The sequence below is a fragment of the Ictidomys tridecemlineatus genome, chromosome 3 (assembly GCF_052094955.1).
Source record: "Ictidomys tridecemlineatus isolate mIctTri1 chromosome 3, mIctTri1.hap1, whole genome shotgun sequence".
In the NCBI taxonomy this organism is placed as follows: domain Eukaryota; kingdom Metazoa; phylum Chordata; class Mammalia; order Rodentia; family Sciuridae; genus Ictidomys; species Ictidomys tridecemlineatus.
The window spans coordinates 23,715,196-23,729,196 of record NC_135479.1 but is presented as its reverse complement, the minus strand read 5'-3'; the positions used below and the strand labels follow the sequence as shown (position 1 = coordinate 23,729,196).

General features: G+C 52.5%; 1 protein-coding gene across 1 annotated transcript; it reads left to right on the top strand.

Moving 5' to 3' along the window:
* Positions 1-10,197: 10,197 nt before the first annotated feature.
* On the top strand, positions 10,198-13,657 carry Sp6 (Sp6 transcription factor). The gene has a single exon (XM_078042150.1). It carries the CDS (start codon positions 10,239-10,241, stop codon positions 11,367-11,369), a length of 1,131 nt encoding a protein of 376 aa, XP_077898276.1. The 5' UTR covers positions 10,198-10,238; the 3' UTR covers positions 11,370-13,657.
* Positions 13,658-14,001: the final 344 nt, after the last annotated feature.

The following is a 14,001-nucleotide window of genomic DNA, read 5'->3' as shown; positions in this document are numbered from 1 at the left end:
ATCTGCAAACAGCACAGATTTGGGGAATAACATGCTAGGAATGTTGGGGGGTCAAACTTGGGTATCAGAAAGCAATTGGAAGGTGGGAAAGGAAAGTTGACAGCTCGATGGGGGGCGCTGGAATCTTTGGGGGAGAGAGGTTGGGTAAGGAAGGTAAAGATGAGGGAAGACTGGTGGGAGAGAGGCCTCTGGGGCTGAGGATGGGGGCCGAAGGAGGGAGGGAAGGAGGGACAAATTAGAGAGTGAGAGAAGGAAGTAGAGTCTTAGCAGTTAGGGGTGGAGGGGGGACTGGGAGGCGAGGGCAGAGGAAATGGGCCCAGGCACTGGAGACAGAGTCTGGGAGTCTGAGCCGCTGAGGAGCCACCTGGAAGGTACAGGCAGTGGCAACATCAAACTCGAGATCCCAGGGTTGGCTCTGGGAGAGAACTGGAGTTGCGAGGTGGGGGCGGTGGCTCCAGCCAGGAGCTGAGGGCCAGCCAGCTACGGGGCCTGGAATCTACCATGAATCCTGCTGGGGTTTCACCCTCCTCTGGCCCCCACCCCTTCTTCTGAAGACCAGCACCAAGACTCCAGAGTTCCACCCGCACTCTGCAGCTCTGGGCTCCTCGGTGCCCACCCTCTGGCTCTCCTACCTCGTGCCCGCCTTTGTAATGGGGAATCACATTGTTGGGAGGTGCAGATAAAGGAGGAAAGGGGTTCTCCTGCCAAGCAGGGTCCTGATTGTGTTCATTGTTCTCCACCCCACAACCCAGGGAGAGTCTCCACGCACTCTTTACTGATCCAAAGCCAGGGAAGGTGTGTGGGCCCGCAGGTCCAGGCCCGGGGCTGGGTCATTGTGTGGACCCACGGGTCCAGGCCCAGGCCTGGGTCTTTTTCCTCTCTTGAACTCCCCCCACCCCAAGATTCTCCCCATCTTCTCAACTGGACCTGCTACCTAAGCATATGGAACCGATTGAAAGAATTTGTATGCTCACCTTATAATTTATGCAAATCAACTCTGTAATTAACTATAATTTGGAGGCATCCTTTGGTATTTGAGACATTTATCCATGAGGAAATGCCCTAGTGATAATGCTCCCGTATTAACATTATTTACTCCACCTGTGTGGTCTCCTTAGCTTCCCCCCCTACACACACACTCTGATTTTCTGAGCTGGAAGGTGGGGAGATACAGGGAAGCCCCTCCCTGGAGCCAGCCTTGGTCCTGACGCCTGGGTTCCCCAAGGGGGTTGTGCTGGCTCTGTCCTCCCAATTCTGCTTAGGATGCAAGGAGGAGATGAAGTGCTACCCGTTAAGCCCCCACCACTGTACTCTCTCTCTCCTGCTTGATGGGTGGCTTCCTGTGGAGCTTTTGCCTCTTACAGCCTCAATGTTCTCACCTCTGAAATGGGAAGAGGAAGAACCTGTCAGGGCCTTTACAGGATAATTACTGAAAAGCTAATGAAGACACTGGGAATCCCCAGTCTAGAGGTGGCTGGGGGGAGGGGAGGAGCCGGAGAACAGTTTGGGATGAAGGTTCCCTGGCTCACCCTGTGGGAGGGAGGTAGCACACCAGCCTTGGGGTGCTGGGTTCTGAGTGGGGCGGTGAACAGCTGTGCCTGCACTGCACTGAGGGCCACAGGCTTCTGGCCTTGGCTGAGAAAGGATGCATCCTGCAGAAAGTCCCCAGGCCATTCTCCTGGGGGGATCAGAATCCTCAGCTTCAGAGACCTTTGGGGGAAATGATCTTATTCTGTTTCAACTCTTTTCCTTCTAAGTTTTTTTTTTTTTTTGGTCCCTTTCTGCTCCAGAACAAGTTCCTGTCAGCCAAATGCCACCCTAAAGTTCAGGTCGTGTAAATAATTGGGGATGTGGGGGCTCCACCTGTATTCACCTCCAAGCCTTTTCCCTCTTTCCAGGCCACCTTCCCCTACTCCCCTATGCCCCCCTCGCCCCCCACCTCTTCATCTTCCTGTAGTTCCAGGTCCCCCACTGACTATAAAACTGTTTGGCTGGGCTCTGCAACTGGTCTTAAGTGAGCCCTTGTTCATTCCAAGCTGCCCAACCCAGGCTGTGAGGGAGAAGGTCCTCTTTCCTCATTTGACTGTGAAGGATCCCTGGGCAGAGGCAGGAGAGACCCTTGGGGTAATCACAACCCTGTGTGTGCTTCGGGTCTTAAAAGTGGAAGCTTTTTCTTTCCCACCAAGTCCATGGAGAAAAACCTCAAAAGGAGGGGATGGAATTTGGAGAGTTCCAGCCTCCCCAGTGCTCTCCCCCAGCAATGCTCTCATTTCTTCCATCCCACAAGAACCACTTGGTCCCTCTCCCACTGCCCATCCAACCCCACAGAAGGAAGTCCTTCTCTCCCAGTGCCCGTCTCCACCCCCAGCTGCCTTTTCCAGCTGAAACCCTCCTTTTCTGGCAGCCTCAGAGACTCAGATCTCACCCCCTACACTCCCCCAGGAGAGCTGGGGCCACTGTTTCCTGGATTATCCTAAAAGCTTCCGAGGCCGTGAGGACTTGGCAGCATCTCTGCCCGCGTCTCTTACCTCCCCCTTTGGCTCTGGCTGTCGTCTCCTTTATAAAGCCTGGCTCTCTTATCACCCCCACCTGCCCCTCGATGCCGCTGCCAGCTCTGGGCTCCATGGACTGGTAAGAGAGGCTGCTCCCTGTTCAGTGCGGGGGACCTCCACAAAGAGGACCAGGACTCCACTCTATGGTGGGGGGTCATGGAGAAGAATCAGGAATGCTTGATTCTCTCTCAATTCCCCAACTGGGAGGGATCAGAGAGGGGGATAAGAGGGAGGTCTTGGTGGGGTTTGCAGAGAGAACCAAAGAAAAGCCCTTGGAGGTCTTTGGATGAGATCTGAGGTGGGGGGAAGTGAGTAAGGATTTATGACTGGGGGACTTCATTCTGAGAGAAAGAAATGTAAATATTAATAGACATGCGGAGCTCACACACCACGTGGGCGTTCATGAATGATGGAACCCCTGCAGAAGGAGTGAGGGAGGACCACTGGGGAGCTCCCTTTACAATGGAGGGAGAGGATGGGCAGAGGCATGAAGCACATACATGTTTGTGGACACATGCACACGGACATACGTGTGCACTACCTTTAGGGGGGTTCACCTTCCAGACTTAAAAGGGATGTTGGATGCTGGTAATACTTGGATTTATAAAAGAATCAGTGTTAGCCAGGCACAGTGGTGCACACCTGTAATCTCAGCTACTCAGGAGGCTGAGGCAGGAGGATCTTAAGTTTGAGGCCAGCCTGGGCAATTTAGCAAGACCCTGTCTCAAAATAAAAAATGAAAAGGGCTGGGGATGCAGCTCATGATAGAGAACCCCTGGGTTCAATCCCCAGTACCAAAAAAAACAAAACAAAACAACAACAAAGGCAAGAGAAAGAGAAAAAAAAAATAGTAACTAGCATAGTGCTTGGCCCTGTGTAGACCCTCAGTAATTATTTGAATAAATAAAGGATGAACAAATAAAATTATTTGACCCAACTCTAGACTCTGCCTGGTTTTCCAGGAATATGGAAGAGTGAGGGAAAGTAGGAATATGTTGGTGTCCAGGGTCAGTCATCAGCTGACAGTCTTGGAAGTATCAGTCTTTTTTTTTTTTTTTTTTTTGTACTAGGGGATTGAACTTTACTGAGTTACATCCCTAGTTCTTTTTATTTTTTATTTTGAGACAGGCCTAGAACTAGCAATCTTCCTGCCTCAGTCTCCCAAATTGCTGGGATTACAAGCATGCATCTTTGAGCTCCGGGGGTGGGAGAGGAATACAGTCTTGAAGTGGGAGTGTGAATAACTAGGAATTCAGGAGTTGGCAAAGTGGAGTTCTTGTTCTTCTTCTGCTTTTGCTGTGTGACTTTGAGCTACTTGCCTCCCTGTTCTGGGGTTTAGTTTCCCTACCAGTAAAATGATGTATTGGATTAGACAAATTTTACAGGTAGACCCATTTTTATATTGTCATAGTGCAGTGTCTGCCAGAGAGTTGAAGTTTGGAAGGCACCCCTGGTATAAAGTGTGACTTGTTCCAGCAATTCAAGATGGGATCAGTTTATCCTATTAGATGCAGGATGGTGAATGGCTTGGATCAGTTTAAGAATGCTGTCCTCTCCACCCTGAGGATTTAGAAGATCTGGACTTCCAGAGCCATTATTTCTACAATAGTGAAGCCAGCTTGGATACCAGGCAGAATGTGTGCTTTGCAGCCTGACAGATCTTGACTTGGTTTCCTCCTCTGTCTCTTAACAGCTCTGTAATCTTGGGTAGGTCATTTAGCTTCTTTGATCCTTGGCTTCCTCATCTGTACAATGGGACTAATAATAATAATTACTTTGTTGCATGCTCATGAGAATTAGAGGTATTTCTGTAAAGCACCTAGAGTGCACATAGTAGGTGTTCAATAAACAAATGATGCTTATGATGAACACACAGACTAAGGAGACTGTTCCAGATACAAAATGGATCACTTTCTATAAATAGAGCTTGAGAAGGATGGGTAGAAGGAATGGGAGATGAATACTTTTGAGGGGAAATCTAACTAGACTTCTGAGGGGATAAGAGAGAGGAGTAGAAATGGTTGAAGTCCTGGGCAGATCTCAGTTTGTGTGGTGGGCAGTGTTGTTCAATTTTGACTCAAGAATATGGGCTGTGGGGCTTCGATTTTGCTCAGCAGTAGAGGGCTTGCCTAGCATGTGTGAGGCACTGGGTTCAATTCTCATCACTGAATATAAATAAATTTTTAAAATGTCCTTTGACAACTATAATAAAATTTTTAATAAAAAATATTAAAACAAAACAAAACACAGGACTGGGGTTGTGGCTCAGTGGTGGAGTGCTCGCTACCTGGGTTCCATCCTCAGCACCACATAAAGATAAATAAGCAAAGGTATTGTGTCCATCTACAAATAAAAATATTAAAACAAAACAAAACAAAAGAATACGGGATGTGGTAGCTGAATGTAGTTGCACAGGTCTGCAATCCCAGTGGCTCAGGAGCTAAGGCAGGAGAATTACAAGTTCAAGGCTAGTCTCAGAAGCTTAGCAGAGGCTCTAAGCAACCTGTTCAAAATAAAGAAATTTAAAAAGGGCAGGGGACTGGGGATGTAGCTCGGTGGTAAAGCACCCCTGAGTTCAATCTCCAATATAATAAATAAATAAAATAAAATAAAACTATGGGCTATGACCTTAGTAGTCATGTCAATACCAGACCGTGGCTATCTCTTGGTAGGAAAACACCTAGTAAGGAGGGGGGGAAGGGCTGGAAACAAAGGAATGAGATCTAGGGGAATCTGGAAGAAAGGCAGTAACAGGGCAGGAAGTCACAATGACTGAAAGTCTCCAGGGACAACACTGTTACTGTTGAATTTCATGTGAGTCACAGGCAGATGCAAGGTCATTGCTCTGGAGAACCCCAAGGAGCTGTGGTGTGGGGAAGTAGAGTTAAAGGGGGGCTAGGGTGAAAGTCGGGTAGGGTGTCTGCCATGCTTTTCCCTGTCGCTTTCCAGGAAAGGTGAACAGCACTGGGAAGACATCTGGTGCCTATAGATGGGAGAGATTCAGTCCTTTCATCCACATCAGACCCCCAAGGCCAACTTTAGCTCCACAAAAAGCAGTAAATGAGGCAACAGTAGGCAGTTGGGAGGGGAAGAACGGAAGTTCCAAGGAGTCTAATCAGTCTTAAATTAGGAATCAGAGTCACCGGAAGTCAGGTCGGGGACTCTGGTCTGGACATGATGAATCCCTAACTGTGCTTCAAAGGTGTCTCTGAAATGGGACGCAAACACAACCAGCCAGGATTTGCAGGCTGAGTGGATGGAGATATAACTGTCTTGAAAAAGGGTTAATTTAGCGACAGCCAGCAAGATTCTTGTGAATCTACATTGCGGGTCCCAAGTACGGGGAAGAAGAAGATCCCGATTGATCAGAAATCTCAATTCCTGATGCTGAGGAAGTGCTTGCTGGCTTCCAAATGCCTTTCCTTCACACAGCAGGGCAACTGGGGAAGCTGAGGCTTAGAGTAACCTGATCCACCAAGGTCAGTTTAGCAAGTACAGGAGTGCAGAGCTGAGGGTAGAATTTAGGTTCATGAGCTTCTAATCCAAAGATCCTTATGAATATATATGAAATCAACAAACATTTCTGGGAACAGACTTATTTAATGATGAGGACAAGGATATCTTTCCCTTTCCCGGTGCTGGTCAGGGGGCACCTGGGCTTAGTATTTTTAGGTACAATTCCTTTAAGCCCCGGGGAAACCCTTCCAACTTGTTGTACCCAGGTTGTCCAGATAAGGGAACTGAGCTTTAGAAAAGAAGGAGATGCACAAAAGAATCAGACATGTCTCTAGATAAGAACATGTGCGTGTTTAGGGGAGAACCATGCACGCATGTAGGCACACAGATTGATTGATTTTTAAATAGCTTGTGGATTTAAACATGGAACTATGGTCACACTTTAGTGTGTTCTAAACAAGAATGACGAAGGGTAAACCAATGAGCGTGGAATGGAGGAGACAGAGATGAGATTAAAATCAGCCTAAAGGAGGATTTGGCTGTAAAAAACGAAAATGTGAAAAGGTGACGGCAAAGAGCATAGGGCAAGTCAATCCAGCAACGAAGGAAATAGGGAAATTGATCATATATCCCCTGCTGGGGGGAAGGTCACCTCAGAAGATCAATGCCACTGGGTTCAGGGGGCAACAGAGCACCGAGCAATCAGGCAAGGAGCACCAAGCTACCTCCGAGCACAGACAAGCAGGACGGGGAGTGATGGGGGGGACCCCACCTCATGGGTCTCAGGATCTTGACCGATCTGGATCTCTTAAGTGTATGCCGAGAACGCCCTGAAATTTTACGAAAATGTATTGTGTGTGTGTGCTTTTGTTTTTCTCAAAAAGAATCCAAGACCCTTCCCTAAAGTTAAACATCTAGGTTTGAATCGGGAAGATCTGATGGATGACATGGGCTCGCCCAATTCTTTCCAGAAATGGCCCTTCCCAGCGCCATTCAGACGCCTCTATCCAGGCTTCAGAGCCCGGTGCTTCAGCGCGAGTGTGACGGGCGGAGGCACAGCACCTCCCGGACGGAGAGGAGGGGGAGGCGTGTTAGGGAGTGGGGTTAGGAAGCGCCGGGGCTGTCGCCTAAGGGAGGTGGAGGGTGATCGCAGAGGGGGCCTGGGAGACAAGTGGGAGCAGGTAGAAACTTTGGAGCTAAGAAGAAGTTGATGGAGGTGGTCGTGGGGGGTAAGCGGTCATCCAGAAAGGTGAGTGACCAGAAAGGAAGAACTAGAAAGCGAGAGGGAAAAGGACCGGGGAGGATGTGGGAAAGTGGAGAAGAAGCGCAGCCAAGACAAATTTCCCACGGCCTAGGCATGATTGTGGACCGGACACATACTTGGCGCTCAATCCTGTTTCCTTCTCTTCTCAGTTATGGGACAGCGCTGTCTGGCCCCAGCGGGTGGGTCAAGGGCACCCAAAGCAACCGGCGCCCTAAGGATAGTTCTGTAAAACTCCCAGGACATGCTCCCCTCCACTCCCCCAGGGTCTGAGCCGTCCTCCTTCAGACCAAGCCTGCTCGAGGGCAATTTTCCACTCGTTCGGGCGGGTCTCAGAACCTGGGAAACACCCCGGGCGGGACCCTGGCACTGGGGGTGGAGGGTTCAAGGGAGGAGCTAGGGAACCGGAGGGATACGGCCTAGTTAGCCGTCCCTCCCCTTCGCCTGCCCGCCCCCTCCTCGCAGCCGGGCTGGGCTTCTGGTCCCGCCGAGCCCGCAAGGGTTAAAGGCGGCCGCAGGTGAGGTGGGCGGGGCCGCGAGTTCTGGGGAAAAAGGAGCGCAGGGGAGAGGATGAAGGCAGAGAGCGCGGTGAGTCACGGGCGGAGCTGGTCTCGCTCGCTCGCTTACTCGCTCGCTCCCGCCCGCCCTCCGCCCTCTCGCGGGCTCTCACCGCCTCTCACCGCCTCGGTCGTTGCCGATCTCCGGGTCTCGTCGCGCCCCCACCCAGCCTTTGGCTCCTGACTCTCGCCACAGAGAGCAGTCCTGCACACGGGGCCCATGAGCGCGGGTCTGTAGCACACCAGCTAGCCGCGCCTGCCGGGAGCCTGAGCTCAGCCTCCAGGTAGGAGCCCGGGTCGGGACCGCCAAGGGTGCGCTCTGTGGAGAGCCTCTGCGAAAAACTCGCTCCGATCGCGCCGCAGCCTCCTCTGGACTCGGGAGGGCGGGGGGAGCCCTAAAGGATCTGGGGAGCTTAGAGCCCGGATCGAAGGAAATTCGGGCGGATGGGAGAGGCGGCTGCAAACTGGGGAAACTGGAGCGACTGGGACAACCAGAGTACTGGCACACTGAAAACGGAGAGTTCCAAAGTCCCGGCCGCTTGAGTGTCGGACATCGGGGAAAGCAGCCGGGTAAATGAGACTTAATGGTGTCTCTACTCGCCTTCCCTAATTGCGGAGCGGAAAGCGATGGTGGGCGCTCTGTTCTCTCCTTTTCTGAAACCTAGGTAGCAGGCCATTGCGCACCAGGCCTGTGCTTTCAAGCTTTCTGTAGGGAGAGGCTACTCTGGAGTCTGGGTCGTTCTAGCCTCCCCATCCCCCAGCCCCTGGGGCAGTTCCCAGGCGCCAAAAGCTATTAGGGTCCCTAGCCTCTCTGCTCCCGCCCAGCCCCTTCTGGGCTGCCCCGCCCGGGCCTGAGGCTTCGTTCCTGCTGCTTCACCCTGTTCCTTTCTTGTGGTGAGGCAGCCAGAGCCTGAGTAGGCGCCCCAGCCCTCTTCTCCCTGCCTCTCCCAGACAATCAATGCCACCTCTCTGGTCCCAGAGGCATTGGGTGGCAAGAGGAGAAGACCTTACACTAAATCATTGGCTTCCTCCTCCACCATCAGAAAAGGCCCACACAGGAGGCAAAAAGCTCCTTCATCTTAAGGAGAGATGATAAGAGGGGGACCTTCAAGTCACAGATGTGTGATTGAGAAAGGGGGAAAGGGTCCTTAGATTCTTAAAAGTTTAGGAAAAGAGTAACAATCAGAAGCCAGGAGAACTGGTTCACAGAGGTTCTGCACAGTACATATTTATTGACTGAAGCAATAAATGGACATCCTTGTTCAAGCCACTGCTTCAAAAATGGCTTTGGTTTCCTTTTTAAAACAAGAGGGTTGGCCAGGAGCAATGGTTCTCAACACCTGGCTTTACATTAGAATCATTTGGGGGAGCTTCTCAAAACTATCTGGGCCTCGGATGCACTCCTTTTATCATCTTGGCAGTTCTTGATCTTAAGTGATTGTGGCTTTTCTTGCTGCCCTCCTCTCGCTGACCTCTTACTCTACCACCTTAAGGGGGTGGCAATTGTACCTTCCTGAGTTTTCTGACAAGCTCTTTCTGGGTGATCCCCTTCTCTGGGGAATCCAAACTTCCCAGCTTCATAGCTGGGTCTCCCCTAGCTTGGAGAAGGGGATATAAGTAGCAACAAGAGAGTTGGCTGGCACTGGTGTGGGTCAAGACAGAGAAGGGAGATTTGGCTTTCTCTGATGGGGGAAACTCCCCTGGAAACTGGCACTACAGCTGCACCCGAGGAAGGCAAAGTCCCTGCTGGAGGGAAGAGAGTGGAGTGAGTTTGGAAGGGCCCAGTCAACCAAGCCAGGCAGGAAGCTGAGAAGAGTAGTGTAGACCAATGCTCTTCATTCATCTTGCCTGTGATGGCATGAGGGCTCTTTCTCCCAAAACTCAGCACTTTCCTGAGGGGCAAGTTACCTGAAGCTTTGGGTTGCAAAAAACAGGCCACCCTTCTCTCCCTGTCTGTGTCCTGAGTTAAAACGAGGAAGCTGAGATGGGTCTAGTGTTTCCATTTGGCAGCAGATCTGCAGGGGGAAATGCCATTGCCCCCTTCTCTGACCTGAGTAGCTAGGGTGAGGACTGTTCTAGCATTTTAACTTAGCACCCTGGGACCAGCCCAACTTCAGGGACCTATAAGAGAGGTCACTTAGAGGAAGGGTCTTCCTCTGCCCTCCTGGAGGCTCACATTCTCAGTCTGTACTCCCAAACTCTTAACCCATCTCTAGTCCTCTCCCAAAGACCACCCCTTCCCCTCTTCATTTTATTTTTTAACCTGGATACCAGAGAGGAACACTTCGCAGGGAGGGAATCAGGGTTACAACAGAAGAGCCCGTTATTTTCCTCACCTCTTCTTTGTCTCCTTTAGGTTCCATCTGAGGTGCCCTTGACCGTCCCTGCCCCCACCCACCCCGGATCCCGGCAATGCTAACCGCTGTCTGTGGCTCTCTGGGCAGCCAGCACACCGACGCGCCTCACGCCTCTCCGCCGCGCCTCGACCTGCAGCCTCTCCAAACATACCAGGGCCACACGAGCCCCGAGGCTGGGGACTACCCTTCCCCACTGCAGCCTGGAGAGCTGCAGAGCCTCCCGCTGGGCCCGGAGGTCGACTTCTCTCAGGGATATGAGCTGCCGGGGGCCTCCTCGCGGGTAACCTGCGAGGATCTGGAAAGCGACAGTCCCTTGGCCCCGGGACCCTTTTCCAAGCTCTTGCAGCCGGACATGTCACACCATTACGAATCGTGGTTCCGGCCGACGCACCCAGGCACAGAGGATGGTTCCTGGTGGGACCTTCATCCGGGCACCAGCTGGATGGACCTCCCCCACACTCAGGGCGCATTGGCCTCACCTGGCCACCCGGGGGCGCTTCAGGCTGGCTTGGGGGGCTATGTCGGAGACCACCAGCTTTGTGCGCCGCCGCCCCATCCGCACCCTCACCATCTCCTCCCAGCTGCTGGAGCGCAGCACCTTCTGGGGCCACCCGACGGGGCTAAGGCCTTGGAAGCGGCTGCGCCAGAGTCCCAAGGGCTAGATTCCAGTCTGGATGCGGCTGCCCGGCCCAAAGGCTCCCGGCGGTCGGTGCCCCGCAGCTCAGGTCAGACGGTGTGTCGCTGTCCCAACTGTCTGGAGGCCGAGCGATTGGGGGCTCCATGCGGTCCGGATGGGAGCAAGAAGAAGCATTTGCACAATTGCCATATTCCAGGCTGCGGAAAGGCCTATGCCAAGACGTCGCACCTGAAGGCGCATCTGCGCTGGCACAGCGGCGACCGTCCCTTCGTGTGCAATTGGCTCTTTTGTGGCAAGCGCTTCACGCGCTCGGATGAGCTTCAGCGCCATCTCCAGACCCACACTGGAACCAAGAAGTTCCCCTGTGCGGTCTGCAGCAGAGTCTTCATGCGCAGCGACCACCTGGCCAAGCACATGAAAACTCACGAGGGCGCCAAAGAGGAGGCTGCGGGAGCGGCCCCGGGAGAGGCCAAGGCCGGAGGTGCAGTGGAGCCCCCAGGGGGCAAAGGCAAACGAGAGTCTGAGGGCAGCTCGGCCCCCTCCAACTGAAGCCCTCTGGTGCCGCCTCCCTGCCGGTGTCCCTGGGACATCGGAAGAGAGCACCTAGATCTGACGTCCTAGTGGGCGGCTTGATTAAGAGGGGAAGGTGGTTATTTATTGAGGAGGAGGAAAAGTGGTGCGGGGACTGGGAGACAGGCGGTAGGGGTTTTTTGGTCTCTGGGGGCTGGACTGGTCGCCTTGGACTGTTTTAGGCTGCAAGGAGCTGCACATGCCCCTCTTCTCTTCCTCACTATTTTACTGGTCCCTGGGCCAGAGGTTGGGCTAGAATGGGGCACCCCTTGCTGCATCTAGGGGTGGAGGGGACCGGCTGGAGGAGATGGTGCGTCCCCCCGGAGTGGGGCCAGGGTGCTGCAGCTACCTGTCTGAACACATCCTTAGCGCCTGGGAACCCCGACATAAAAGCGCCTCCGGAGCCGCCCTGCGGCCCGGGTCCCTTTCATCCCCCTTCTCATGCTCTTGCCCCTAGGGTTTCCGGAGAGAGCTGAGATGAGGTGGGGGAGGCCGGTGGTCCCTCTTAGAGGGAGTGTCTATCTAGCTTGGAGAGTTGCTGAAATAACTCCTTTGATGTGCCTCCTTATTAACCCTTCCAGACCTGGTCGGATAGGGCCACAAAGGAAGAGGGGACAGCTTCTAAGTCAGAGTTGTGGGTGGATGACAGAGTTAGATGGTAGGTAGGGTGAGCAGAGAAGTCTCTTTCTAAAATGAGAGATAGGAATGGGGGAGGACTGCAGATAGAAGAAACTAACCTTACCCTCTTTAATTCTGGTTCAGTCATTAACTCTTGGTCATTTAAAAAATCAGGTGCAGTTAGTCCACCTGCCCCATTCATTACCCTAGGTAGGATTTTAAGGCAGCCAGTAGCACCAGCTCTAGAGTTGATGTAGTTCCTTATCCTAGGTCCCCATCATCTGCCTTCCTCTTGGGATGGAAGGGAGAGAGTTACTTAGGCTGGTTGGGGATAGGTGAGGGTGTCCCTGCAGAGGGACCCAACAATTTCCACCCAGTGTGGTGGATCGTGCCCCTGAGTTTCCTCTCCTGTCCATCAAGAACTAAGACCCCACTCTGTTAGCTTGACTCTTCTGAGTTCCTTGCTCCTGCTATAGAGTTCTCCCCCTTATCTTGAGGGGGAGACTTCCTTCCATATGAAGGAGTTGTTCTCCCATTGGAAGGGATTCCAGGAAATTGTCCAGATCCTTCCCTTCTCTTTAGATAGTAGAAATACATTTGGATTTTGATCATGGGGGTGGGGAGGGGAGAAGCCCAGCAGAAGTTGAGCCAGGCTGAGGGATAAGAAACAGATATGGGGGAGGGTCTGGCAGGCCACAGGACCCTGGGGCTGGGGGAGTTCCCAGGAGAGAGGTAGGGGCCTTGAGTCTCTCTGACATCCCCTTTCCCCTGCTCCTCTCTCTCCACCCAGAGCCCTCTGCAGGGATTAGCTGTGTATTGATTTTTAAGTTATAAGCAAAGGGTATTTTATTTAATATTAGGGCATGTGTGTGTGTGTGCATGTGTGTGTGTTGTGTGTACACTGTGTATATGTGTGTGTTTCTCTACTGAGCCTGGGGTCTCCTGAGACCCCAACTTGTTCACCTGTCCGAGGTCTAGGGCATAGACCCACAGCATCTCTTCCTCCCTTGGGGATGCTGGAGCCCAGTCCAAGGACTGGGAGCTATATGGGAAGTGGGGGCTGGGATCTGGGTGGAAATATGTGTTTGTGTAGAAAGGGCTCCCCTTGAAAGGGACAGGGTGACTTTCCCTGTGGGACTCATGAGCCTGCAGTAGTTTAAGAAGTAAGGTTCTTTCTATATTCTCCCTCTTTCCCCACCTCCTTCGGTCACAACCAGAGGCCCCTTCCTTGTGAGAGCTTTAAGGGAGAGAAGGGAGTTGACTGCGCCTGCAGGTTGCCTGACCAGGCGGAGGGGGGAGAAAGGAGGGCACCGTGGGTGTAGGATGCCTTTCTCCTCCACCCATCGAAACCAGCCACCCCCTCCCTGTGCTACCAAGTGACCATTCTGAGGGGAACTCCCAAAAGGATATTGGTAGGGGGACATGGATGTTCCCCCTTAAAGAGGCCTTGAGTCCTAAGGTATGCAGGTGGGGGCTTTGAATAGGTTTTCTTCTGCTCCCCTCTTTTATAGTTCTAGGTTTTTTGGCTGCCTGCTCTTCTAGGCAGCCCCCCTAGAGGAAAATGTAGGAATTTATTTTTCTTTAACTGCTGTGAACCCATTTAGGGGGGAGGAAGAGGAAGAAACAGCCTGTGTTTTTTATGCAACAATAAAGTCATCAACCACATCATTGCCTCATTTGTCTTCTAGCTTGGTTTCCTTTTTGACAAGGTGTACCTCTGCAGTGAAGACCAGATCAGGGCTGCAGGGCAGGGTGGAGACTTCCCTTTGATCCTGCAGCCCCTGGACAGCCTCACCTCCATCCATTTGATTGGGTCAGAGCTGGGGTCTGATCCTGCCCTGGAGGGGCAGTGGGAGGGAGGGACTCTCATTGGGTTTACTGCTGAGCTGTCCCTCCCTGGTCTTCACCTGTGTAGGTTTCTAGATATTTCCTTCTTCCTCTCTCTATAAGTCCCCTCTTTCCCTTCCCCTAAGAACCCGGTTCCTTTCCTTCT